The sequence below is a fragment of the Montipora capricornis genome, chromosome 4 (genome assembly GCF_036669925.1).
Source record: "Montipora capricornis isolate CH-2021 chromosome 4, ASM3666992v2, whole genome shotgun sequence".
In the NCBI taxonomy this organism is placed as follows: Eukaryota; Metazoa; Cnidaria; class Anthozoa; order Scleractinia; family Acroporidae; genus Montipora; species Montipora capricornis.
The window spans coordinates 53,386,987-53,412,990 of NC_090886.1; the positions used below are offsets into that span (position 1 = coordinate 53,386,987).

General features: G+C 37.6%; 1 protein-coding gene across 1 annotated transcript in view; it reads right to left on the minus strand.

Moving 5' to 3' along the window:
- Positions 1 to 26,004, minus strand: part of LOC138047431 (stalled ribosome sensor GCN1-like) — a 70,932-nt gene that overhangs the window by 31,251 nt on the left and 13,677 nt on the right. Inside the window, exons 7-29 of the mRNA XM_068894278.1 lie at positions 24,049 to 24,105; positions 22,798 to 22,875; positions 22,345 to 22,413; positions 22,080 to 22,188; positions 21,538 to 21,612; positions 20,852 to 20,980; positions 19,837 to 19,887; positions 19,230 to 19,331; positions 17,383 to 17,480; positions 15,624 to 15,699; positions 15,057 to 15,103; positions 13,319 to 13,424; positions 12,703 to 12,795; positions 12,415 to 12,490; positions 12,162 to 12,327; positions 10,184 to 10,385; positions 7,248 to 7,372; positions 6,125 to 6,303; positions 5,342 to 5,438; positions 4,996 to 5,121; positions 3,687 to 3,885; positions 2,185 to 2,537; positions 702 to 797 (exon numbers count right to left, since the gene is read on the minus strand). Of these exons, the coding sequence (XP_068750379.1) occupies positions 702 to 797; positions 2,185 to 2,537; positions 3,687 to 3,885; positions 4,996 to 5,121; positions 5,342 to 5,438; positions 6,125 to 6,303; positions 7,248 to 7,372; positions 10,184 to 10,385; positions 12,162 to 12,327; positions 12,415 to 12,490; positions 12,703 to 12,795; positions 13,319 to 13,424; positions 15,057 to 15,103; positions 15,624 to 15,699; positions 17,383 to 17,480; positions 19,230 to 19,331; positions 19,837 to 19,887; positions 20,852 to 20,980; positions 21,538 to 21,612; positions 22,080 to 22,188; positions 22,345 to 22,413; positions 22,798 to 22,875; positions 24,049 to 24,105 (2,709 nt within the window). The remainder of the gene's footprint in view (positions 1 to 701; positions 798 to 2,184; positions 2,538 to 3,686; positions 3,886 to 4,995; positions 5,122 to 5,341; positions 5,439 to 6,124; positions 6,304 to 7,247; positions 7,373 to 10,183; positions 10,386 to 12,161; positions 12,328 to 12,414; positions 12,491 to 12,702; positions 12,796 to 13,318; positions 13,425 to 15,056; positions 15,104 to 15,623; positions 15,700 to 17,382; positions 17,481 to 19,229; positions 19,332 to 19,836; positions 19,888 to 20,851; positions 20,981 to 21,537; positions 21,613 to 22,079; positions 22,189 to 22,344; positions 22,414 to 22,797; positions 22,876 to 24,048; positions 24,106 to 26,004) is intronic.

A 26,004-nucleotide genomic window follows, 5' to 3' on the forward strand; every position in this document is an offset into this window, starting at 1 on the left:
TAAGAATTGAAAGTCTAACCATTACATCAAATAGCTTGGTTCTTCAACGAACCTAGAGACGTGGAACGGATCAAAATAACTACACTATGATTGGCCCATCAATTAAGAGGACGCCATCCGGAGCGCATTATAAGAAGCAACCCAAACGAACACTTGGTCAAACATCCGCTCTCACTATTAGAGCACGCAAATGACGAAGGAATCCACAACGAATTCCGAAACCGGTCTTGCAAACATGGTCAATGACGATATTGTCGCTGAAATCCTTGCAGAAATGAGAGACAGCCAAGCTCCATCGCCACTCTCTCCAATCAAGTCCCCAGAAAAGCGGACCCTCTCGGATTCAGACGAAGATATACCATCCTCACAACCAGCCAAAAGACAGAGGGCTTAATCAACTGAGGAACATAATTGCTTCCCTACAAACGAATTTTTCCGATTGTCCCCATCGTCGCTTACAGGAAGGACAAATCACTCAAAAACCTTTTGGCAGGACTTTCTCTACAGTTATTTTAAGAACCTGAGCTTTGGTCCGCCTGGGGTTCAAACCCGTGATCTCTTGCATAACCTGGAGCTCAATCAAGTGAGCCAGTCAGGCAGCAGACAGTTTGACATTTACTATTTTGACAATGGTGATAAATAAGCACTCCATTCTTTCAGTTCGTAATCAGATGCCAGTTAACTTTTTAATGCTAATGTACCTGTAATCTTGAACCTTTGATTGTCTTTGGACTGGAAGAAATAATTTCGCTCAGGAGAGAAAACATGTCTTGTCTTGGTAGCAAAGCTGGGTGACTCTGAAACAGGACCGAAAAGCACAATGGTATTGCATAAATGTTAATTAGTAAAATGCAATTGACCCAGCTAAGCTGTCGTTTAAATCCTTAAAGTACTGGAAGGCACATGCAGGACACATGTGCCCTGAACCAACTTAAATGACCCAGCGTTCAAGAGTAACCTCCGGCGATAGAGAGAACGAACTAGTTTTCAGAAGGTCGTTGTTGATTCAGCTCCTACAAAGGGGCATTCAGACCTTTTCGGAGTATTCCCGAGTCACTATCGAAAAAAACAATCACTTCACTTATTTAGCAGCACTAAAATGTAGCATCTTTCAACAGAGTAGCAAAAATGAATCATTTCTACAATTTCAATCTGAGCAGAATAAACTTTTGTCACCAGGAGGCGATGCTGGTGATTGGAAGCGAGTTCAGGGAGGAGCAAAACAAACGTTTTCAGTCCCTCGGGATTCAAAACGGTCTCCATATGAAAAAGGCCCATAGTAGGACAATAATAACTACTTCATAACCGAGAGTGAGGTCGTTACAGCAAAATATCAAACTGAGGCCTTGCCGTATTGACTGATCGATAGCGAGGTCATTACAGCTAGGCCGAGGTTGAGATTTTGCTGTAACAACCCGAACGGTCAAGGTCATTAAGTTGTTTATCATATGGCTAACAGAACGGTTCCAAAGAAGAAACAATTAATTTGCATAATCCATAATAAGCCCGTGGGCATTACGGGAGAACAATGCCCTAGCGCTTAGCTGCTCTTAGCCAATCACAGCGCGCGTTATATCGGCCAGAAACACTAGCCATATAATAATCCTAATCATTATTATAATAAAGCTGAAAACTTCAACAGTCAATACGAAGTGGAAAAGGTTGGAATTCTACATACCGCAGGTATTAAAAGCTAAAAAAGCCACCAATTTTGCAACCTGTTATAGCTCCCACCAGTACACTGTAGTTCAGTGGCAGAGCATCTGAACTAGTGCCGTTATCAGAAAGTCTGTGTGGAGCACACAGATTGTTTCCTCGTATGAGCGAGTCATTAGGAATGGTATACAAAAATTTGGTTTTATCAACGGAGTTGATAATGTAAATTGGCCACCGTACAGAGATTCTAAAAGCTGACGTTTCGAGCGTTAGCCCTTCGTCAGAGCGAGTCCAATTCAATTCAGAGCGAATCCAATTCAATTCGCTCTGACGAAGGGCTAACGCTCGAAACTTCAGCTTTTAGAATCTCTGTACGGTGGCCAATTTACATTATCAACTCCGTTGATAAAACCAAATTTTTGTATACTACTTCCCCACCGACGCAGCACCATAGTTTCTTTAGAAACTACCCCTTCATTCATTAGGAATGGTGTTGACAGTTTGTTATAGCGGACTTCCTTTAATTACCTCTTTTCCCTCCTCCTCCTGCCAATCACCATCGCCGTATTTGGCTCTCAGCTTACAATGTTCAGCCACAACCTGCAGAGCCTGGTGTCTAAGATCTTCATCTCCCCCAACAGTTTTCCCACCATCCTTAAGAATACACCTCAGTAGGGGAAAACAGAAGGCAAATGCAGGTGCAGAAAGGAGCTCTGGCAATGATTTCGATGAGGGTGCTCCTGAAACACTGGGGGAGACTGTTAGGGTATGAAGAATGGTCAAGACACGTTTGGTGGCCTCTGAAAGGTTTTCTTCACACCATGCTGGGGTGATACTGCACATCGGTTTAAGAAGTCTCATTGTCACATATGCAACAGCCCCTGCAGTTGACAAAATCATGCCATATTAGCAAAAACTGAGAGGTTACTAGAAACAAAAGGGGGCAGGTACATCTACATCCACTGATACATAAATATTTGGTTAACGGTGGCAAAAACGCCAACACAAAAATGAATTTAAAAAATAATGAATAAATAATTTAATTAGGAGATGAAACATAAGTGAGCGAATGTGAGAATTCTATATGTGGTGTTGAAATTGCATCCATAGGAAACTAAAAAAAAAACATCCGAACTCCAAATGGGATTGAACCCACGACCTTACGTGATCTCGTCGGATGCTCTAACCTCCGAGCAACTGGAGACTTTAGTGGGTTGTTAACTCAAACTGCATCGCGCAATTACATAGTAAAATAACGACTGACAGCATAGCTCAAAACTGCATCGTGTCAAAGACCCACATTTCACCTTTGCTCACCATAGAGTCTCCGGTAGCTCAGTGGTTAGTTCAAGGGGGTTCAAATCCCGTCTGGAGCTCCGATTCTTTCCGAGTTTCCAGTGGATGCAATTTCAACAACATATAGATAAAAGATAAGCCTTGAACGATGTTCAAGAAAGTTTAAAAAGACGTTATTTCTCACAGGAAGTTTGAAGCACACAAAAGACTATATCAGGATGTTAAGGTACGGTTCTACAGATAATTTTTCAATAAATGTTATTGTCCAAAAACACATGCAAGGCTTTGTGATAACTAATTCTGAGCAACAATTCGTATTATTAAAAAGCACATCATCATGGCAATTTGTCCATAATATTTTATAAGACCTCATTTTAAGATCTCAGTAATTTTAATTGCCATGGAGATACCTTTTAAAGGAGCTGTCTTTGTTTGGCTGTGACTGTTAATAATTGCCATCTTGAATTATTAGTCACTCTTGAATGAACAAGCAAAAAAGTATAGGGAGAAGCGACTCTTTTTCAAGTGTCTATTTATGTTTAAGGGTTACAAATAGCAACTCCAGCTTCCCAAGTACTCTCTCAGAGAGCAGATGGCATTTCCTAATAAAATGCACAGGATCGAAACATCAGGTTGAAACATTGGTCATGGAAACACAAATGGCCAAACAAAACACCCAAAAAACACAAGAATATGTGAATGAAAAACACAGCAGTTAAATAGATACCACTTACAAAGAGATTTCTGTTCATGATCAAGAGCGCTTCTACCAAGTTTCAAAAACAGTGGGACAACCGCGGGGGCAGTCAGGGGGTACTGCAGTAGTAGCACCAGGGTGGATACCAGGGGAGTGATATGCTGACGTGCAGATCTGCGATTGGCTGTTATGGCTGTATCCAGTAATGATGCAACTTGGCTGATTTCACGAAGAAGCTAACAGAGATAATTATCAGGAAGAAAAGGGTATGAAGTGGAGCAAGAGTGCTGGATTTGAATCTGTTAGGGAAGAAGCTCTCGTGAGACACAATACTCAACAAATTACATTGAAACATTAAGGTACAGGACTATCTGAATGCAAGCAGAAGCACAAGGAAAAGGAAAAATTTTGATCCTCGTGTTTGTGCTTGTACTTATGCTTGCGTCAGGTTTTCACAGTAAAATAAGCTCTCTTATGCTTGCGCTTGCGCTTGCGTCGCTAGTGAAAACCAGGCTTAACTGGACGAAAATTACAATAATTTATTGGTAACATTTTGTTTTCTGTACGATTGTCTCTGTTCTTACTCCTTATTTTCAGTTTGGGTTGGAACCCAGTCAAGACTGTTTCACGAGAGCTGCTGTATGTGTGACCTTTTCACATATGTCCAGAAATGCAAGTAATTTCCAACAATTCTTGGTTTGCATCCACGTGATGAGGCGGCCATGTTGGTGTACAAAACAATAGAAAATGGCCCCACAAGTTTTGCATAAGAATAGAGTCAAATTCCCAAAAGACATTTTTCTGCATTGTTCTGTTCACCAACATGGCAGCGGTGACGTCAGATGAAAACCATCAATAAGGTTCGGGTAAAGGTTAGTGTTATTTTTAGCTCAGGGTAAATACAGCTGTTTATCATTACTCAAGGAGCTGCTTGTGGGGGACATCTTGTGACGTCAATTGTCTGTAGTCCAAGACACAAGTGACGTTGAAGTCGAGGAGAAGAGCAAGGAGGTACTTTGTGACGCTTCTTGAAATCTGTGTGCATCTAAATTTTGTGCATTTCTGAACATAATTATGGTTCAAATGACTCTCATCCGACCTTGGCACATTTTGTAGGTCACTAGGCTTGGCCATGCTGAGCCAATTCCCAATGCCCAAGACAACGCATTAAGGTTTGCCCCACCCCACTCTCCTAAGTGTTAATTGGCAGCCGCCTCTCATATCCTTTTGCAACAGCCTAGAGATAACATCAATAACTTAATTGCCTGTTCTGTAAGTAAACAAATAGTGAAGATACGAAAAACTGTCTCTGAATGTTAATTAATATGCAGATAAAAGTTGCTCACCTCTTTCAATCTATCCCGGATTTCTGCTTCCTTCATTATCTGAGCTTCGAAGATTTCTTTTTCCTTTTGTCCCATCTCATCTTTCGCTGACAGTTTCCCTTCAGCTTTCTTTTTCTTTTTCATTGACTGTTTAAACGTTTAAGAAGAGAGTTAATCATGAGCTCTCACCTGACACACATAACAACTACAGTCAACTACTAGTAAAGCCCAAACCTCTTTAATAAGACCATGCTTTGCTGCATTTTAAAAAGTGTTCTACAAGTGTTAAACAACAAAAAGGAAGGATCTCAACTGATTAAAACACTATTAAATTGGCACATTTCAAAGCTGATAATGTTCAACAGACCTCACGCTGCTCCATATCCCAGATTTGATCTTCATATGAATACGCCTTTGATTCTTTCTTCATGTTTTTTCGTTTAGCTGCTTCTGCTGACTTAACACTACAAAGAAAACAATACCAGATATACTTGTACAGTAAGCAAAAATCAGATATGTACTCAAGAAAAAAAAATGTAATTAAGCAAAAGGCTGACTGGAGGGGCACAACCAAGAAAAAGTAACTTTTGAGTTTAAGTTGCATTAAAATAATAATAATAATAATAATAATAATAATAATAATAATAATAATTATGGTGGCTACACATGTCACGTGACTCTCTAAATTTCCACCATGTATCACAACTCAACACATTTTGATGTAAAACTGCAGTCAATTCTCAACAAAAAAATGATATCAGTGCTTTTCTTCATATTTTCTTTTGAGTTTCAAAAAGTCACAGTACTGTCTTCAGTTGTTCAACACAGATAGCATAATCCACTGGATAAGAATGCCACCTTAGCAACAATGAAAGGAAAGCCTGAAAAATTCTGGCTTGCATAGGATTTCAACCTCTGTATGACCTCTGCAATGCCTGTACAGTGAGTGCACTATCGACTTAAATAGCTGTAAGCCAGCTGGGAAGTGGTCATGATGAACCCACAGCTAGAGGATATGGATGTTTAACACAACCCTTCCTTCAAAAAGCATGCCCATACATTTTCTCTTCGTCAGTGGTTTGTGAAGCCAGGGTGCAACCTCTTCATTGTCTCTTATTTGAGGATTTCCTTTACTAATGAAACCACCAACCTTTCCAGGACACTTTTATTGTAGATCTCACCCTCTGGAGTGTTCATGATAGCAACTTCCTCAGTAGTCACGGTAACGAATGCTGATTTGGCCAAGATTACCGTGCAGTGCGTTACAACTCGGGGAAAAAACACACTTGGAGCAAGTTCTACCATTGTTTGAAGAATATTGTGTGAAGTCTGAAAATGAACGATACGATAGAATGTCACAATCAATTTGCAATAAAAGTTACAAAATTATTTGTGAATACCCTCACTACAGGGAACGAGTTACAAAAGGAAACTTAATTGATTTCTCTCAAAGTTTTCCCTGTAGAGACTTACCAGTATGGGTACTGATGCAATAAGGCTTATTTTTTGGGTGTCAATTTTTGGATTATGGCTCTTACCATGCAAACATCACATCTTATGACAGGCAGACATATTCCTATTTTTGGCCTAAATTCCTTAATATTTATACTTTCCTTTGGTGAAATTTTTTATTATTATGTAAATGATATTGCCTGACATTTCGAGCTGGTAAAAAATCAAGGTCGTTCAGACGGTTTTGCCAATATTCTGCAATTTGTCATTTTTCTAAACAAATTCAACTGATATCAATTTGATTGGACCTGAGAGGGTTGGATCCAGGGAAAAGTCTCACTGGCTTAAAATCTCAGCGTGTGAATGCTGCTTCATTATATGTGCAAAACGCGAGTTAAAAAGTCTGAAAGCTGAAAAACTCCTGTGCTGTATTTTAATTCTGCGGTTAGTACATGCCAAAATTAGCAGTTACTTTTACAGATTTGGTCACACAGACGTCACAAAAATCAGAAAAACACGCATGATTCAGGCTTTACGCACCATACTGAGTCTGGTGCCCAGCTTGCGTGCAGCCCTTAAACTCTAGGGAACCTCCTCAAACGAATTTCATTATTAATTACCCTACTAAATGTAGAGTTCAAAAGGAAAATTTTGGTGTTTCTCCCATTTGCTTCACCTTAAGATTCAAATTCAATGTTTTCAAATTGTCCCAACAGCAGATGCTGATATTCTTCCATTTTTCCAAGTACATGTAACAGGAAGTAAGAGGGCAAAAAATTAATGAATAGCTAAAGACATAGCAACACTTCTGTAATATTTACCTTTTGCAGTTTGCTTCCAGAAACAATCATTTCCATAATGGTGTCCACATGTTGATCAAGAAAACTGTCCATCTTTACTCCCATGTTGTGAACCATTTTAACCCATAACTTGCCTTTACTTGAAACTACAATAAACAAACTGTCAGATGGTAATAATTTATAAAAACAGATAGAGTTATTAAGTTGGTCTCATACAAGAGAAAGTAAGAACTCCACTGTAACTGAGTTATTGTAAGTTATTATAGGCAAGCACTGTAAAAGAAAGTATAATTGTAAGTTACTGAGAGTATTGTAAGTTATTGAGAGTAAATGAGTGTAAATAATTTCTAGTGAGTGTAACTAAGTAGTGTATAAACGTTGACCGTGTAGCACTTATATTTTAAACAGAGTTAACTGAATAGAGTGTAATGTGAAGTGCTCTATTCAGTTAACTCTGTTTAAAATATAAGTGCTACAAGGCCAACGTTTGTATAAACGTAACCTTTCCTTGTACTTGTACATGTTCATTGCCGTGACTTTAACATCTTCAGTTCCCACAGCCTGCTCCCATCTGACCTTGTAGCTCAGTCGGTAGAGCGGCGGAGATCTAACCCGAAGGTCATGGGTTCAATTCCCACCCTGGTCAGAGTTTTTCTCTGTCCTTGTGTGGGCCCATTTCCATCAGTAGGGCTAACGCTCACATGGTTCATATGGGATTGAAATCTAGCACTTCACATTACACTCTATTCAGTTAACTCTGTTTTAAGTAGTGTATAAGTAGTGTAAATAGGTGTGCCTCATAAGTCTGCAACACATTTTGACCACTGTGATGATGAATATGTTGTTGATAAGAGTACAGTCAGACAATGCTGAACCACTTTTGATTTGTTTTTTAGCACAATTTTTAATGCTAAAGAAAATTCTTATTTCAAATCTAGTGATCAAGAACTTGACACAAACAAAGAGCAAGCATGATCTATAACTTTCTCTCAATCTGATTGGTTTACTTCCCAAAAATAAATGAGCATTCCTGATTGGCTTTAACAGTGCATGACACATTGATGCAAGCATGATGCAAACAGCGTTGTCTAGACTCTTGTCAACAACAGCAAATTAGCCAATCAGATTGCGAGATTACTAGCAGTGGCAAAATTTATATAGTGGTCGTAGGTAATGTAGTGTAAGTATTTTTATGTAAGTAGTGTTTTGTGTCAAACTTTTTTAAAAAAAGAAAGAACTCCACCAGGTTTCTGAGCTGCTTTTTCACATAATTTTCATCGCCCTGGATCTTTTAGAAATAACTGACAAGCTTTACTCACAAAAAACAAATTTTAAACCATCTTTTAAACCAAGCAATAAATTTTGCTTGGTTTTACACTGAGATGAGAATGAGAATATTACTGAGAGAATAAATCCTGATAATTTGAGCATTGATTGAGCATCAGACTACTGTACTGTTAAGTGGTGAGTTCACTCCAGCCAGACCAACACTCAGGGTCTTCAAATTGTTAGACTTTCAAGTCTTCTCGGATGAGGATTACATGCATAAACCATAGGCCGCATCTTACAACCCTTGTTCATGAACTCACAAACTCTGTGGGATGTTATAATAGATGACAGACCCTATTTGAAAAGAGACGGGCGCCCGGAGATCCTAGTGTTGACAGTGTTGTGGTCTGGTCTGTTGTTCTATTGTAAACTTCTTAACAAGCAGTCTGGCAAGCTCTTCTCTTTTGCATGACTGAGGGACGGAAGAGCACTGGGGAACCCTGAAACAAAGTATCTTCTCATTGGTTTTGGTGAAGAACAATGAAAAGCTCCTCTGATTATTGCATTCATGTTAGCACAAGGAGTGAGCAGGCACCGTAAGGTTCAAAAATTAATAGCCATTTTTTTTCTGTAACACCCCTTTGGCGCATGTTCTTCTTCCTAGAATTTCCAAGAGCCTCAGGTCATGTGCAGACATAATAACTGACTCTCTGGTGACGAGAATGGCAGTCTGGCCAAAGTTCCCCAAAGAGAATAATTATTGTAAATAATAGTCCTGAGGGGAGTGGCGACTAACACACACATTTCAGTTCACTTCAAAGCAGGATGCAATGTCCCCAACAAGCTACTTCCACCTTAGGGAAGAAATTAGTCTGAGCCTATTTAATATGATCTTGTTTAGAAGCCACAAACAGTACCCATTTGCAGAAATGTCCCTCAGTCACACAGTTCCATCTGCAACCTACGGAGCATTAACCAAACAGTGGTTAACCCTACCCACTTGAGAGTGACACTTATAGTCAGTGGTTAGTACTATGATCAAAAAATCAAATCTTTTTTTTTCTCTGGATTTCAAAACTATGTTAACTATTACACTAAGAGACCCAAGTTATCAGCCTTCATTTTAAAAAGACACATGTTTATTTTGACTGGAATTTTACTATTTGATGGTCGGTCCGACTACTAGCTTCAAAATCTTGAGAGAGCTGGATCGAGGAGAAAATGAAATCAAAGATTCACTATTTTACGAATGCATTGCGTTTGTATGCGACTGAAATTAGTATGCAGCACAGGAGTTTAAGGCTTTGAGATTTTTAACCTTTTTTGCTACATAATAAACTGCACCCAGTCGGTCAGTTTTGAACATGAGTAATGGTGGACCGTGAAATCCAAAACGTGCCCTCAAAGGAAACAGCCTTTGGATAAAAATCAAAGCTAAAATTTTTTGCCAGGCAAGTGTTAAGCAATCACATTTTCAAAATCTGAAGAAAAAAAGGAACTGATTTTTTGATCATAGTACCACTTTAAGGATTTTACTCTTGTGAACATGAGCCAGTTCGCTGATTCGGTGCACTTTAGGTGTGAATGGATTAACCAAAAAACTCTGGGCCAAGTGAATGTCTCATAACAATATCGAAAATGCATGCACATGTTATAGAACTTCTCAAAGTAAAGAGAACATTACTTACAAAGTGGAGGATGGTGAGCATCTGGTAGCACTTGTAAAGCTATCTTATCTTTTGAATCAGAGGAAAGTTCAGGATTAGTCTTGATGAGGGATAATACAAGACACTGGAGAGCAGGCACAAGAACTTTGTCACCAATATCAGTTGAACCGGTGTGATGAACCTCTCCATTTACTACTGGAATAGAATTGTCTGGGATAGGATGCTGAAATAGATGGTTAAGATTGTAATTGTTGACCCACTCTCACAAACAATAGACCAGACTATAGCACATTGTCTGAATTTGTAAGGAAATAATAACACTGGTAATAATGATAATGATTATGATAATGATAATGATAATGATAATCCAACATCAGCATCATCATCATCATCATCACTTTATTTAGTAAGTCTTGATCTTATATCACTGAGAACAAGTAAATAATTGCCCAGGGAGATCAAATCAAATTAAACATTATTTACGTACTAAATCAAATCAAATTACCGGTATGGGTTTTAGTGAGAGGGGAAAACCAAAGCACCCATAGAAAAACCTCTTGGAACAGAGCAGAGAACCAATAAACTTAACCCACTATGAAAATGAGTCTTGCAATCGAAAATGGGCCACTTTGGTTTAAGGCAGGTGCTCTCACCTCTGCACCAACACTGCTCCATAAACAGGATTAAAGAAAAAACGGTAACTTTCTGATAATGATTTTATTACCCTTAACATTTAATACTTTTCTTGCAATTTTATTCTCTGTATGTACTGTATGGTATGTTAAGATCTATACCTATTTTGTTTTTACTTTTCTACTCTTATGTTGACATCTTAATGTCTACTTTTTATTTTATGTTATTTTTATCTCATTCAAATCTGACAAGGTGTAAACACATCTACTTACACGTAAATGTTGTAACGCGGCTCAGCTATCTGTGGGTAGCAACCATTTTTGTTCTCTTTCGTCACTTAATAGTCAAATTGAATTTAATATTGTCTGAATTTTATCGAGTTGTTGGAGAATGTTAAGCAAAGGTGGCAGAGAAAAAAGGGCGATGCACAGGCAAAAGGAGAAAATCCATTACTAATTTATGGGAGAAATAATAGTTTCCTTGTGTTATTCCTCTGACCATAATTTTAACTTATTATAAAGTTTCTGCAGTCTGTATGACTGCAGCGCTTATACCAAGCCTGGCTGCAAGTCCTTCTGCAAGTCCATCACTTTGTAATTTATTTTTATTACTAGCATTCTTTCACAATTTAACCACAAGTTAATGTCTCTGTTCCTTATGCTTGTGTGCTAACTAGCGGTACTAGTAATGTTATGAGCAAACATTGACTCCAGCTGGTGTTAATGGGGGAGCACCACCTTGCGTTAGGTTAGTCTGTGTGACTTCCAGCGATTATGTGACAAAGGAACCTCACTTATCTCCCCAATACGACAAGCTGAATGTAAAACAACACATGCTGGATCGGACAAGAGTATCCGTTAGCAGGCAATATTCAAAAGGCAAGGCGGCCAACAAGCTCGTGGAAAGTCGCTGCGCAGACTTAACCGTACCACATAGGAAGTGTCCCGAGTTTATTGACAGACAACGAGGCCCCAACCTCGACTTCAAAGGGAGGGAGGGAGGGAGGGAAAAAACCAAATCGCGCTGAACAACAGTGCTAGACAAATATCTGCTGGCATAGCCAGTCGAAAGAGCTGTACTACGAGTCTGAGAACTTAGTGTTACATGTGTCAACTCTTAGCCATGAATAGAGCTTTGAAAAAAGCGCCAATGCCATGGATCATACTAGCCTGCTAGCGACAACAACGCCGTGCAGTTCGAAGCAAGAATACAATAAATCCTTAGTGTTTGCTGGCCTTGGCAACTAGACAGCACAATCGCAACATTGAAAACAGAGCCGCCATGAAAGGGTTACAGATGATATTGTCACGATCCATTAACTACATTTTACTTGTGTGACAGTAAAATTGCCTTTAATTTCATTTACCTTCTGCATTGCCAAAAGCTCAGAAAACTCTGCCAATAATGAGGACTGAAGCTCTAGAGCACTTTCTTCTGAGATGTTAAACAACCGCTGGATACAAGACTGTGTGGTTTGCCTTATTCTCCAACTTGAGTGGGTCAGGAGAAACACCAAAGCTCTTTTCCAAGGCCTGAAAAAAAAAAAACACAGAAACAAAAAGCATGACAAGCAAATACATCAATTCATAAAAAGGCAAGATAACATAACAATAACATACCGGCTGTTGGATTTGCTCAATCTTTGTCCATGGCTGAAGACAAGGTTTTCAATAACAGACACCAGACATAGAAGGCCTGAAAGAAAATAATTCAAGATAATCTTAAAATTAACAATTAGAACTTAAAAACGTACAAAGTGTAAGATTCGTCACAGGTGGCCCAAGCGTAAGGTGAGGCAAAGTAGTCTTAAACTAGTTAGAACATGCAAATGTAAAAGTTTGTCATAGGTAGTCCAGCTAAGGATGACTTGGGCTGCCTGTGAACCAGTTGGTATGCGTATTGTATACCTTCTTCGGATGCAGAGTTTAGAAATCTCTCAGAAACAAACAGCTGCTTCTTGGCATCAAGGAATTTAGCCCAAAATGGACCAAGTTTGGACTCTAGAAAAAAGCAAAAAAAAAAAAAAATACATTGAAATAAAATGCACTTACAGGTAACAAGGTAGAACACATGGAATTCTGAATAAAATAAATTTGACTGGCTATGTAAATTAATAATTAAATGAACATCCATGAAGATAGCAAGGATCTAATTTAGAATCTATGGAAGAAAATGAGGCGAAATCTGGCTAACAACAAATGCAAATATAACCTAATCATTCCAATGCACTTTACTTAACATGAAAATTAAGCAAATAATTCATTCACATTTTATAATTCCAACAGAAATAATTATTGTGGATGGCTTCCTTAGGTATCTGGTTGAGTGAATAATGTGTCACAAATAAAAAATGTCTGTTACCCCTTCCCATCAAAAACTGCCACTTACAGATTTTATGCTGTCTAAAGGCCAGATCATTTTACTTGTGATTAGGAAAGCCTAACGGGGCAAAAGTGTGACTTGACAGTGCAGATGTATTTGGGATCCTTATTATAGATTGAGTGAGTGCAAGAAAGTCATTACCTGCCTGTACATCAACAAGTGAGAGTCTTATGAGAATAGAGGCCGCTAGCAATCCTTCAGTGACAATTGCTGCCTGGTTTGGCTGGCCACTGGCCTTGTCAACAGTCTAATAATAAAGTTTATTAAACTAGTTACTAATTCATAAAGGGAAAAAATCTAAATGCTTTATCAATCAATGTGTGCAAATGTGAGAGAATGAAGGGGTAGTTTCTAAAGAAACTGTGGTGCTGCGTCGGTAGGGAAGTAGTATACAAAAATTTGGTTTTATCAACGAAGTTGATGATGTAAATTATTGGCCACCGTACAGAGATTCTAAAAGCTGACGTTTCGAGCGTTAGCCCTTTGTCAGAGCGAATCGTTCATAAAACTATTGACTGTAGGTATGATATCAATTCTACATAATTATATCAAATCTATTGTCTGTAGGTATGACCTAGGAGAAACAGAGCAAGCAAGAATTAAGAAAATAACACAAACAGCGTTGATAAACATTGTATTCCAACGCATTTTTATAAAACTTGACGTTTCGTATGCTAGTCAACACACATTTTCAAAAGTGACCGTTACAATTTTTAAAAACTATATATATATCGTAAACAATAGGGGTCTGGAACCTAGACTGAGAAAAATGATCTGCAGCAGTACGTGTCTGGACATAATGAAAAGTAATAGCTAAAACAGCAATAACTTCTCACTACTAATATTGACATTAAGGGAAGGCTTTAGCTCTCGAATGAACAGTCTCTTTAATTCTGTAGTGAAAGTCAGTTTTTCCGGACGCTAAAATGTCAAAGTGATCCCATTTAATGTCGTGGCTTTGACATTTTGACATTTTGACACTTTGACATTTTAGCGTCCGGAAAAACTGACTTTCACTGCAGAATGAAAGAGACTTTGTTCATTCAAGAGCTAAAGCCTTCCCTTAATGTCAATATTAGTAGTGAGAAGTTATTGCTGTTTTACCTATTACTTTTCATTATGTCCAGACACGTACTGCTGCAGATCATTTTTCTCAGTCTAGGTTCCAGACCCCTAATGTTTACGATATATATATAGTTTTTAAAAATTGTAACGGTCACTTTTGAAAATGTGTGTTGACTGGCATACGAAATGTCAAGTTTTATAAAAATGTTTTGGAATACAATGTTTATCACCGCTGTTTGTATTATTTTCTTAATCAAGCTACGATGGCCTAAGAACAAGAGTTTATACAAAGCAAGAATTAGCTACGTGCTTATAGCCAATCAAAATCGAGCTGGTGACACCAATGTATAATAATAATTATTATTGTACTTTACAACAGCAAACATTAGTGAAATCTGAAGCAGAGTAAGCTGGGCCTGTTCTTGTTTTGATTTTAGGCTCAGAGCATACAATGCACTTAACAATTTTAAGTGTTTTACCTACTGACCGAAGTTCAAGTATCTTATACAATTACTGTACATACATTCCTGTTGTTTATTAAAGAGAAAAGTTGTTCTGGAAGTGCAAATACAATATATGTCATTAGGTCCTTTAGTCTTGAATTTCATCCTACCCCGGTAATACGGCCAGTTCGTTAGGCCTGTTGATGACCATATTAACAGTGTTCCACTGTAACAAAATCATGGTTTCCTCCAAATAAGATACAACTGTTACACTGGCACTCATACTCTACTAAAGCACTAACATTAATCTTTTCAATGAAGAAATAACGGACCATTGGAGTACTACAGAACTGACTAAACAACATTCTTACTTGCATCAGCTGTGGTAAAATATCAATTCCTTGTAAGAGAGTGTTGCCTACAACATTGAATTATTGTAATTATTGCAAACAAAATTTGTAAAAGAAGATATTTAAGGAGTGAAAAGAATTAAAGAAAAACATCTTCTCAGACAAAATGAATTTACAAAGTCTAGTAACCTAGACAAAACACTGGTCACAGGTTACAGGTCATTGTTTTACCAATACAAAAACCATGTCAAACACAAATAATTGCTGAAAAAGATTCGGCCATTTTTGTGATGTAAAATGTTACTATGGCAACAGGAAAGCCCTGCAACAACACCCCATCTTTTGCCTTTGGCTGCTCATATCGCAAAAACGAACTCGGTGACCCCCATTTCTGAAATGTAATCAACATTCCAGAATAAAACTTTCTGCAAACTTTAAAAAAATTCCGTGGAGCGGATTCAGAGGCACCTTAAATAATTATTGAAAAAGCTAACCTTAGGCCTAAATTAGGCCTAAACAAAAGTTTTCAGGCCTAATGTTAGCATTGGAAAACAGTTAGGGTTGTACCCTAACATTGCTGATATGTACCTTGAAAGGCCTGTGCTACACACTGCAAGTATCCACTGCGAACTACTGTAGTGGAGCTCTTGTTAGCCATTCCTTTCTGCAAAAAGTCAAACAAGAAGATCTTTCAGATCTTATAACCGCGCTTTGAAATTTTATCTCTTTTCTTAATACCACTAAAGTCGCAACGTAGTGCACATTCCAAAGCAGTCCTTGTTGATTCACAGATGACTATAGACACAAAATCACTTGATCAATCTGTAGCACAACAACTGACAACCACGACTGCACACGAAGTTATTGCACCATCACTTATAGCCGAGGTGAAATCTCCGATTGCACCATCAGTCGTAGCAGTTGTTAAATCTCAGATGATGATGGTCTTAATTAATCTGGAACTTTCTTTGGGATATGTATGGTATTCATGAACAACACGATAATAAAACTTTAAACAACTTACAGCTTTCTTTCTTAAAAGTCACGATTAAATTTAATTGGCTTTTACATGAGTAAAGGACTAGCAATTGAAAGTAGTCACACAAGTGACATAATTCAAGAATTACGTTATCCACTGCCATCTTTAGTACGGTGGTTATTTCCCTACCAATGAAAATTGCAACGTCTACACTTTCCATGGATGACGTAAAGCCTTTTTATGTATTTAATACTCGCTTCGAATCAAGGGCTTCAATAACACAAAAAGGAAATATATTTTGTTCTAAATAAAGAATGGAATATTCATAAAATTTTAAGTACATTAACGTTTTAACAGAATAAAGCATCATAAGCATCATAAGTTGCATGATTGGAAGTACCACTGACTATATGGCTGAGTGGAAGTTTGGTTCAGCTCTCCAACAAAACGAAAAAAAATAAACAACGTGCAGAGCAAGAACCGCGCTCGGCCCATGGCTGCGCGGTTAACAATGTTTACCATATCGTTGTTAGCATCTTAATTAATTAAGCTCTCTTCAAACCGATGTCCAGAAATGCACATACTTAGATGTACACCCAGTTTTGACATCCAACACAAGGTGTCTGTTTAAGTCTAAGCATTTGCTACCTATTTCCAACAATAAGGTTAAGGGTAAAGGTTAGGATTATTTCTAAGGTCAGGGTGAATGCAGCATTTGGGGCACACTTTGTGACAGCAATAATTACATTGTATTATATGGCTTGTGTTTGTAGCCGATATAACGTGTGCTCTGATTGGCTAATTGTGACTGAATTGTAGGGCATTATTCTCCGCAATGCCGACGGGCCAATTACGGGCTTGCAAAAAACAAAGCAAAAGGTAATTAAAAAGCCATATATTAAATTAATAAACTACTTATTAACCAAGCTAGCTCTAGCCGTACTGGGGAATGTTGGCCCTCGGTCGGTTTTCTGCCACGACCTCGGGCCAATATTCCCCAGTACGGCCCTCGCGCTCGGTTAGCAAGAAGTTATTATTGTCTGTATTCCAACAAATGAATGATGTTGAAGTTGGGAAAAACAGAAAGAGGACATTTTGTGATGCTTGCTGAAACCCGCTTGCATTTAATTACATGTATTTCTGGACATAGCTTTTGAAACCAGGATACTTCTCAGCTTTGCATGAAAGATAATTTATCTTTCATACAAAGCTCTTATTGTTGTTGTGGTGTTGGCCGGCGCATTGGTGTTTTGTCGGCTGACATGTCGGTTGTTTGTTGGTGACATGTCAGCCGATGAGTTGACCAACACGTCCGCCAACTCGTTGATGCAATGGGATTCAATGTACTCCTTACCCCTTTTCTCTCACCTTAAAAGCATCCACCAGTACTTTAGGTACTTGGGTTGTGAAATGTGCACACCACTGACTCAGCACTGACAAACCACAAACAAGTGATCCTTCATGTACTGGAAAATAGGTTAATACAGGTACATGTAGCTTTTTTGTGTAACAAACATTACAAGGTTTTATGATGACCACTCCATGATACGCTTCTTTCTTTCAATTTATTGTCCCCAATTAGCACCCATTACTAGAGGATTACACACTTAAAGTGCTACTATGATAAACAAAATCCCTTTTTCCCTTCAGATCTTGAAAGTGTGATTGCTCATAACTTGACTGGCAAAATTTTAAGCTTTGATTTTTATCCAAAGGCTAGTTACTTTGACTTCAAGTTTTGGATTTCATGGTCCTTCATTGTACTCACGTTCCAAATTGGACCTCAGAGGGTTGGATCTAGGGAAAAGTGACGTCATTTACTTACTAGCGTGTAAATGTAGCTTATTATATTATTATATGCAAAACACGAGTTTTAAAGTCTGAAAGCCCAAAACTCTGTACTGCATATTAATAATAAAATTCAGCTGCGTACACACGCATTGCATTCTTAAACTATAATAATTGAGTCCTTGACATCATTTTCTCCTCGATCCAGCTCTCTCAAGATTTTAAAGTTATTAATGGCAGACCATTAAACAGGAAAATTCCAGTAAAAATAAACACAGGTGTCTTTTAGAAATCAAGGCCTAAGACTTTGCTCAGTTACTGTTTAGTTAACATAGTTTTGAAATCCAAAGAAAAATAAAATTAGTTTTCCAGGTCATAGTAGCACTAATTTAAAGTTCCTTAAATTTTGCAAAAATCTATCTTCCTGACTGTGGTTAATGTCCCTTTATCACTTCGTAAATAAAACTAAAATTGCCATGTGTTACTCCCCACTAGCATACATGTAGCACCAAAGTTTCTTTACAAACTGGCCCCATAATTTGGGTCGTAATTTCATGATACGCTATCACGAATATATGCAAATGAGTTAAAGGAAAGTGTCAGCTACTACTCATGTACACTAAACTGAACTGTCTACACAGAAACAGCTATCTACATTGTCTACAAAGGGAACAGTTATCTACACTGTCTACAGTAGGAACAGTTATCTACACTGTCTACAGTAGGAACAGTTATCTACAATGTCTACAGTAGGAACAGCTATCTACACTGTCTACAATGGGAACAGCTATCTACACTGTCTACAATGGGAACAGCTACTATCTACTACCGCGCACCGGTGGCTCAGTTGGTTGAGCACCGGGCTGTCACGCGGGAGGTCGTGAGTTCAAGTCCGGCCGGACCAACACTCAGGGTCTTTAAATAACTGAGGAGAAAGTGCTGCCTTTGTAACGCCATCTGCAAATGGTTAGACTTTCAAGTCTTCTCGGATAAGGACTATAAGCCGGAGGTCCCGTCTCACAACCCGTGGGTATATATAAAATCTGTGGGACGTTAAAGAACCCACACACTATTCGAGAAGAGTAGGGCATGGAGCTCCCGGTGTTGTGGTCTGATCTATGGATATAGGGGTTAGGTGTCAATTGGGACGAAAGTTCTGTTCCTCTCCCCTGCCACTCCATGAATTGTGGCGAATAAATTAAACTAAACTAAACTAAACACTGTCTACAATGGGAACAGCTATCTACACTGTCTACAGTAGGAACAGCTATCTACACTGTCTACAATGGGAACAGCTATCTACACTGTCTACAGTAGGAACAGTTATTTGTTTGAAATTATCGTGCCAACTAATATCCAACACATGCTCATGGGATAAATAAACCATAGAAATGTTAAGTTTTTACTAATTAAAAGTATAATCAAACCTTCTTGTTGTAAATATTTCACCAGCTTTTCAGTCACAAGTTGGCTCAGTCCTTGAACAGATGAGCTGCCACTCACAGAGTGTTTCTCTAAGCCTCTCAGCCCTAGAATCAAAGTTTTAAAAACATTAAAACCGGGGTTGTAATGCTTTGTACGCCAAAGATAAAGAGGCCAAAAATAACTTCTTCATGGAATTATAAATGGCCCACTCACAGAGGGTAAAATGAAGAAAGAAAATTTCTTACATTAAATAATGAATTTAGCAAAATTAGCTACTTTCCAGTATGTGAAAAACCTGTGAATGGTGGGTCTCTTGAACAGATGATTTCAGATGATCATGTGTGATCAGTGATCAGTGAGTGTTGTTTTCTCAAAACAAAAAGAAAATGTTCAGATACATGTACATGCAAATTTTTCCTCGCTGAATTATTTTGACACACCATATATAATGACCACCCTGACATATTTTAAGTTATTCATGAGTTGAAATTTAAAGTTAGATCTCACTTCAATACTCTTAGCTTATTTAAAAAGGTCAGTCTTGTACAGTGTAATAATAATTTTTTTGTTCAATGTACAATTCAGAGGTCTACAGGTGCAAATACCAACCTTCAAGCACAGCAACTTTGTCATTCCATTGGGTCAATCTGCCTTCTGAACCTAAAAACGTAAAAGAATCAAATAAAGTTAAATTGAATCTTCAATACAACTGTAAGTCAAGTAAATAGAATATTCAGCTTTTTATCAGTATGCCTTGTTAATAATGACTCACAGCTTGCCTTTTGCAACCATGTTAATTGTTCCAGACAAGTTCCACATACATATAATGGTAATTACAATGTGTATAATAAATTAAATAATAATATAGTGTAGCCTTCAGAGGTACATGTAATATGCCATTGAAAATATGAAGGGGTTAAAGCTACACTTCCAAAGTTTATAACTTGATTTCCATGGTCAGGCTTTTGAAAAACAGCAATGCTGAGTTTTTGACCTGAGGTCTACCTCTTATCTGAAACACTGCATGCAGCTTCATAACATGACACCCAGAGGACAAGGCAAAGCTCTTGTCAAACTTGACCATGCATCATATTGCTTAGAAATAAAATAGGTCAGCTAAGCTAAGCAAAGAATCATGGTGGGATTTTGGACAGTGAGCTTCTAACAAAACTGTTCCAATACTTTGTGGTTTGGTTGAATTTCAAGTGTTGAAAAAGGTAAAAAGAATTCCCTTGATGCACAATAAGCGTCAGCTGATGATATTCAATGAATGATAGTTCAGCAGAATTGCAAAAACATGTTTTTTTGAGTTTCTGGTAAACCTGTAGTACACATGTAGGCTTAATGCCATGTGAAAATGTTAAGAACAAACTGTCAACTATCATCTAAAACATTTGAAGACTTTCAAAGTTAAGGATAGTTAATGATGCATGGTGGTCAAACAGGAGTGAGAGTTTCAGCTATCATCCACTATCATGCACCATTTGACAAGGCATCCCATTCATTCAGCAGCATGAGTACTGCTCCTGAGTGCTTTCCACCACTGAATATGATATACATTCAGAGAAGGTGGAGAAGAACTTCAAGAATTTTAATTAAACCTAATTCAACGACTAATCCTTACCATTAAGGACATCAAAGACAAAGTTGATCAGTTCTTCCAGTGCCCCAGGATCGCTGCATTGATGTGCTAGATTCTTCAGTACTAAAGCAGCTTCCTGTCTGTGACATTCTTCTTTGGCACGTAACTGACCTATGATAATAGTTAAACTTCACAAAGTAAGTGATTGGACTATCTTTCTGGGTCTCACCTTCATAGTGAAAATCTCTACGGATCCTTGAAGGTAACCTAAGGTATTCTTTGAGGACCCTACCAATCGTTATCAACAAAAAGAATCCTTACCAGATCTTAGAGGACCTTTTGGAAATGAAGACCTCCAAAATCCTCCGAGAACTTTTTGCAGGCCTTAAAAATTCTATGAATGTCTTGAACAAATATGAGAAGATTCTTGAGGTTTTTCACCCAGGTACATGTACCTAGGCAAATCAGTCACAATTTATTCATCTGTACATGTACATGTACATGTAAGTAGACAAGAATACACGATAGGGATATGGGATGGAGAAGAATGGAATCAGCAGCACAAGGGAGCTCAGAACTCCAATTTAAATGAATGAGGAGTTTTCTGGTATTCTAATAATTATTTATTTATTAAGGAGAGGAACACATTCATTTGATAAGGTTGCTGGAAATCTCACAAGTTGGCGTTTGCATCATATACAAAGGTTGTTGACCTTCCTTTGACTTACCAATGGTGATTTTGCAAATGTCCAATGCATATTTTGATAAATCAATTGAGACTGAAGACATTAAGTATGCAGTACCTGAAATGACAATGTTCTCATTAATTATCATAATTTTTAATATCACAAAATCAACTTCAGTAAATAAAAATACCAACAATGTTGCCATCAATGTAGTCAAAGAAAACTAAAGCAAAATATATTGCATACTGTGTCCCAATCAAATTGGGAAAAAGTTGTTTTTCATCGTTTAATACTACAATAATTACATAACAATCCCATCGCCTTAGACCTCTTATTGTGTTATAATTATCATTTGGCCCAATCCCACTTGCTCAATATACAGTACTTGTCTGTATATCACTACATCAGCAAGTGAACATGTAATCAGAAGGTCGTAGATGTACATGTAGGTTCAACTACGTTGCAAAGGATGACTCACATTTTTTTGGAATATCCCCCAGTCACCACCAAAGAAAATCAAATAATCTCTTCATTTCTGATCAAATTAATTTTAACAAACATAATATAACCACTGAAACACTTACTCTCAAGTACAATTTCAGGGTTTCGGAGAAGAGATTTCTGTACTGCAGGTAAGATTAAATTGCTGAAGTCATCATGGGTGGCATAACTTAGTAAAGAACCAATATGTACCTAAAGACATGAGGACATAAGACAAACTTACATGTAGTCCTTTTGAACGGCCTATTTAAGAGATATCATGGCTTGCTTTACCCAAAACCCAATATGAGTTTCAGAAGAGACAGGTTTATAATAATATAGTTCAGTAATAGATCACAATTTTCTCACCAAAACATGCTTGGCAGGTCTGGTCTTGCTACTTATAACTGCCTTCAAGTACATTTCAAGCAGAGGTTTCTAAAACATTAAAAATTTACTAGGATTAAGAATGGTTAATTCAATTTACTTTTGTCACAGTCATGTAAAATCATCTTCAAATTAAATGCTAAGCCATGTAAGTGTAGGTAAAGAATGGAAAAATTTAGTCCAAAAATAAATCCAAGAAAGATAAATTATTCACTGTTGATAACTAGTTGAGGCACAGAAAGCCAGTGGATTAAGCCTCTACCAACTAATATCTTCAAACTTCCCTTCCCTACATGTACAATTATCTTCTCAAAATATCTAAAGCAATAGGTAGCATGCATTTCACTTAACATTTAAAGTCTGTACCTAAACTCAATAATTTAACATCTAATAGTATTGACAAAGGACAAAAATGAACTCTACAATTTTACAAACCTTGAATGTATTTATTGTCTCAGTTTCTTTGTTCTTTGTACAGAAATTAAACAGAAATCCAGTCAAGCAGCCAAGCTCCTGAAAATATGAGATACAGGTAACTTCATGCAACATGGATTCAGATAAGAGACTTATTTTGGGTCCAAAACCCACCCCATAGCTGGGCAATTAGCTGTAAAAGATCAAGAAAGTCATTCCAAGATGTTGGTAATATAATTATGTAAGCTACTGCTTTAATTGTACTGGTGCATGTATGTTAATCACACTCCACATCACACTGTAAATACCTCTTAATAACCGAGTTCGAGGTCCGCACTGTAAGTTACGGCCTAAGCGCGAAGCGCGCGGGCCATAAATCAACGGGAAAAAACGGGGATCCGTAACTGACAGTACGGACCGAGAAAACGAGGTTAGTAAGATATTTATTATATCTCTGAGGTTAACCGGCGCGTGGCCAAGGAAACTAGTCAAAGTGAAGCGGAAGGTTCAACTGCCACAAAGAATGCCGTGCCAAAATCCCAAAAACTAAATCTTCTTGGCTGTTAAGTTTGAAATAGTTGCTTGCAAGATTCAAACAGTTTTCAGTACAAGTTTATGCAACAGAAATGACATGAAAAACTCGCTAGATGATGTTTTGTCGAAATTTTAAATTTAGCGGGCTGTACAGCGGGCCGTACTGTAGAATACGGCCAGCTAATTTAGCCAATTACAGAGTGCCTACTATCTGAGAGATATAATAAAATGAAAGAAGTTAAAAACTTTGTATGCTGCGTGACACTTATTACAGTAACTACAATAAGAAAATAAAAGATGGGAATGTTGCTGAAAGTGCCAAAATCTTGGACATTTGTTAAGATTTTGGCACTTTCAGCAACATTCTCAACTTTTATTTTCATAAAATTTTTCTCCTTTTCTGAGGAAGTCTGAAGGTCAAAAACTGAAAATCATAATTATTTTAAGCTGCCTTCAAATACTTACATGTATTAATTTTATATTCAAACAAAGTTTGTTGTAAAAGACAACCATGTTGCACAACATGGAACTTAGACAACAAAGACATTTTACATCTTCCAAATCAGCGACCACATGTAGAAGACAATTCAATCTGTACAATGTTTTACCAAACAGCTCAAACAAAAAAAAAATTGAAGCCAAGCTTCATAGGCTAAGTTTTATACCAAGAAAGTTGAAACACATTTTAAGAAAAATTGATGAGATATCAATGCACTGTAATGAAGACTGGCTTCAAACCTGAGCTGAATCCATGTTGCTGATGGCTTCAGCGTACTTGAAGGTTATTCCAGGAACCTGTCAAGTGGAAAGAAGTAAAGAGAAAGATAAGAACTTTCGGGTAAACAACAGCACACACTACATCCTTAATTAAAGTTTACCTTGATAACTATGTACTGGTACTGTCGGACCAGAGGAGGCAAAATAACAGATCTGCAATAATTTCATTTGATTTGCAGTTTCCTTAATTACAGCAGTCTTTATAAAAGAGTTATCACCCAGTACATATTTTGTCTCAAAAAAAAAATCAATAAGCAACACATCACAAGCCATTTTACATCCGCTGTTTAAGAAATTACCATAAGGGAGACAGCCACCAGATGAGCATGTACAAGTACAACAAAAAAATATGTTTTCAGGAACGTCCAGAAACACATGTACCTCTAATTAAAACAATGTAGATGCATGTGGATTGCAAAAAGTGTCATGAACTAGCTCCTTGCTCTTCTTCCCAACTTCAACATCACCACTGTGACATTAATAATTATTATTAATGTCACAAAGTGTTCCCCAAATTAACGTGTATACACACAATTTTTGCAAAACATTTGCCTCTGTGTTGTTTACGTACATGTATCTCAGAGTGGCAATTTATATGTTGCAGGTCATTTTGTACCTTGGGTTAATTTGCAACCAAATTACTTTAGGTCATTTTGTTTGAACCTAGGTCAACTGGTTTCGACCCAGATCCAGTTGTTTCAACCTAGGTCAATTTGGGGCAGGTACAAAACACAGGTCTCGGGTCATTGTTTTACCAATACAGATGGTATCCTAAACATTCATTAAAGCTACCCTTAAGAAGGCACCAAAGGGCTTTTCGTTGCTATAGTGTTTGTGAAACGATGACAGATACCAAAGAAGGATATTTCATAGTGTAGGCAAACTATAAATATCTTTGCAACTCTACTGCTGGGTAATACTTTAAGGGCACTTATGATGTCATATAGGTTACCATGGCAACACACCAGGTCCACAAAAAGGCCCTCTAAATTTCAGTTTTTGAAAATTATCTGAAAACCTAAGTCGGTGACCTACCATTTTTATTTCTTTGTTCAAAATCTCCCAAAATTCTTTAACTTCTTACAGAGTTATCTAGTAGAATTTAAGACATCGAAAAAGGGTGTTTTATAGCTTACAGAAAATTGCCTAGATAACTTTCCCTGAAACTTTTTAATTTGAAGTGCAATCATGAATGATACATGTATGCAAAAAATCAAGATATGTCACCACGCAAAATTTCGAAATAAAGACAATTTTTTTCTGCAGGTTTTATTTCTGGGTTTGTGAGATTTTACGCCCTATTTTCACTTCCGGTGTGTTGCGTGTGCAACTTTTGATAGAAATTTGATTCATTCCACTGACGCGTGTTTCTTAGTTATGACGTGTGTAGGTTACGCACTCACGCAGCTAAAAACCCTTTCGAGCCTCCTCCTTAATTAAACCTAATTAGGCCTAAACAAAAGTTTTTAGGCCTAATTTTAGGGTTGTTTCTGTATTGGTAAAAGAATGACCTGTGACCTCTGTTTTGTACCTGCCCCAAACACGGCAGAAATTGTGCAAATTTTGAAACAACTCAATCTAGGTTGAAAGAAGTTGACCTAAGTTGAAACAAGTTGGCCTACAATACTAGACATAATTAGTTGGAACACTTAGCGAATGGTCCAGAATCATTGTGATACAAGATCGTAGCTTAAACCACATCCTTCTCCCCTCAATTCAATGTTGTGCGAGAATTTTTTGGGTGACTGCGAGTAGTTGTGAAAATCAACATTGGAGGAATGGGGAAACGGCATGGGTGTTCCAACAAACGTGACGAGTATTGTAGGTTGAAACAAAATGACCTATGACCTATGTGTGGTAGTTTAATTTTTTTCTTGGTTTATTATTGTTCAAACCAATTTTGATTTTACTTTGTCT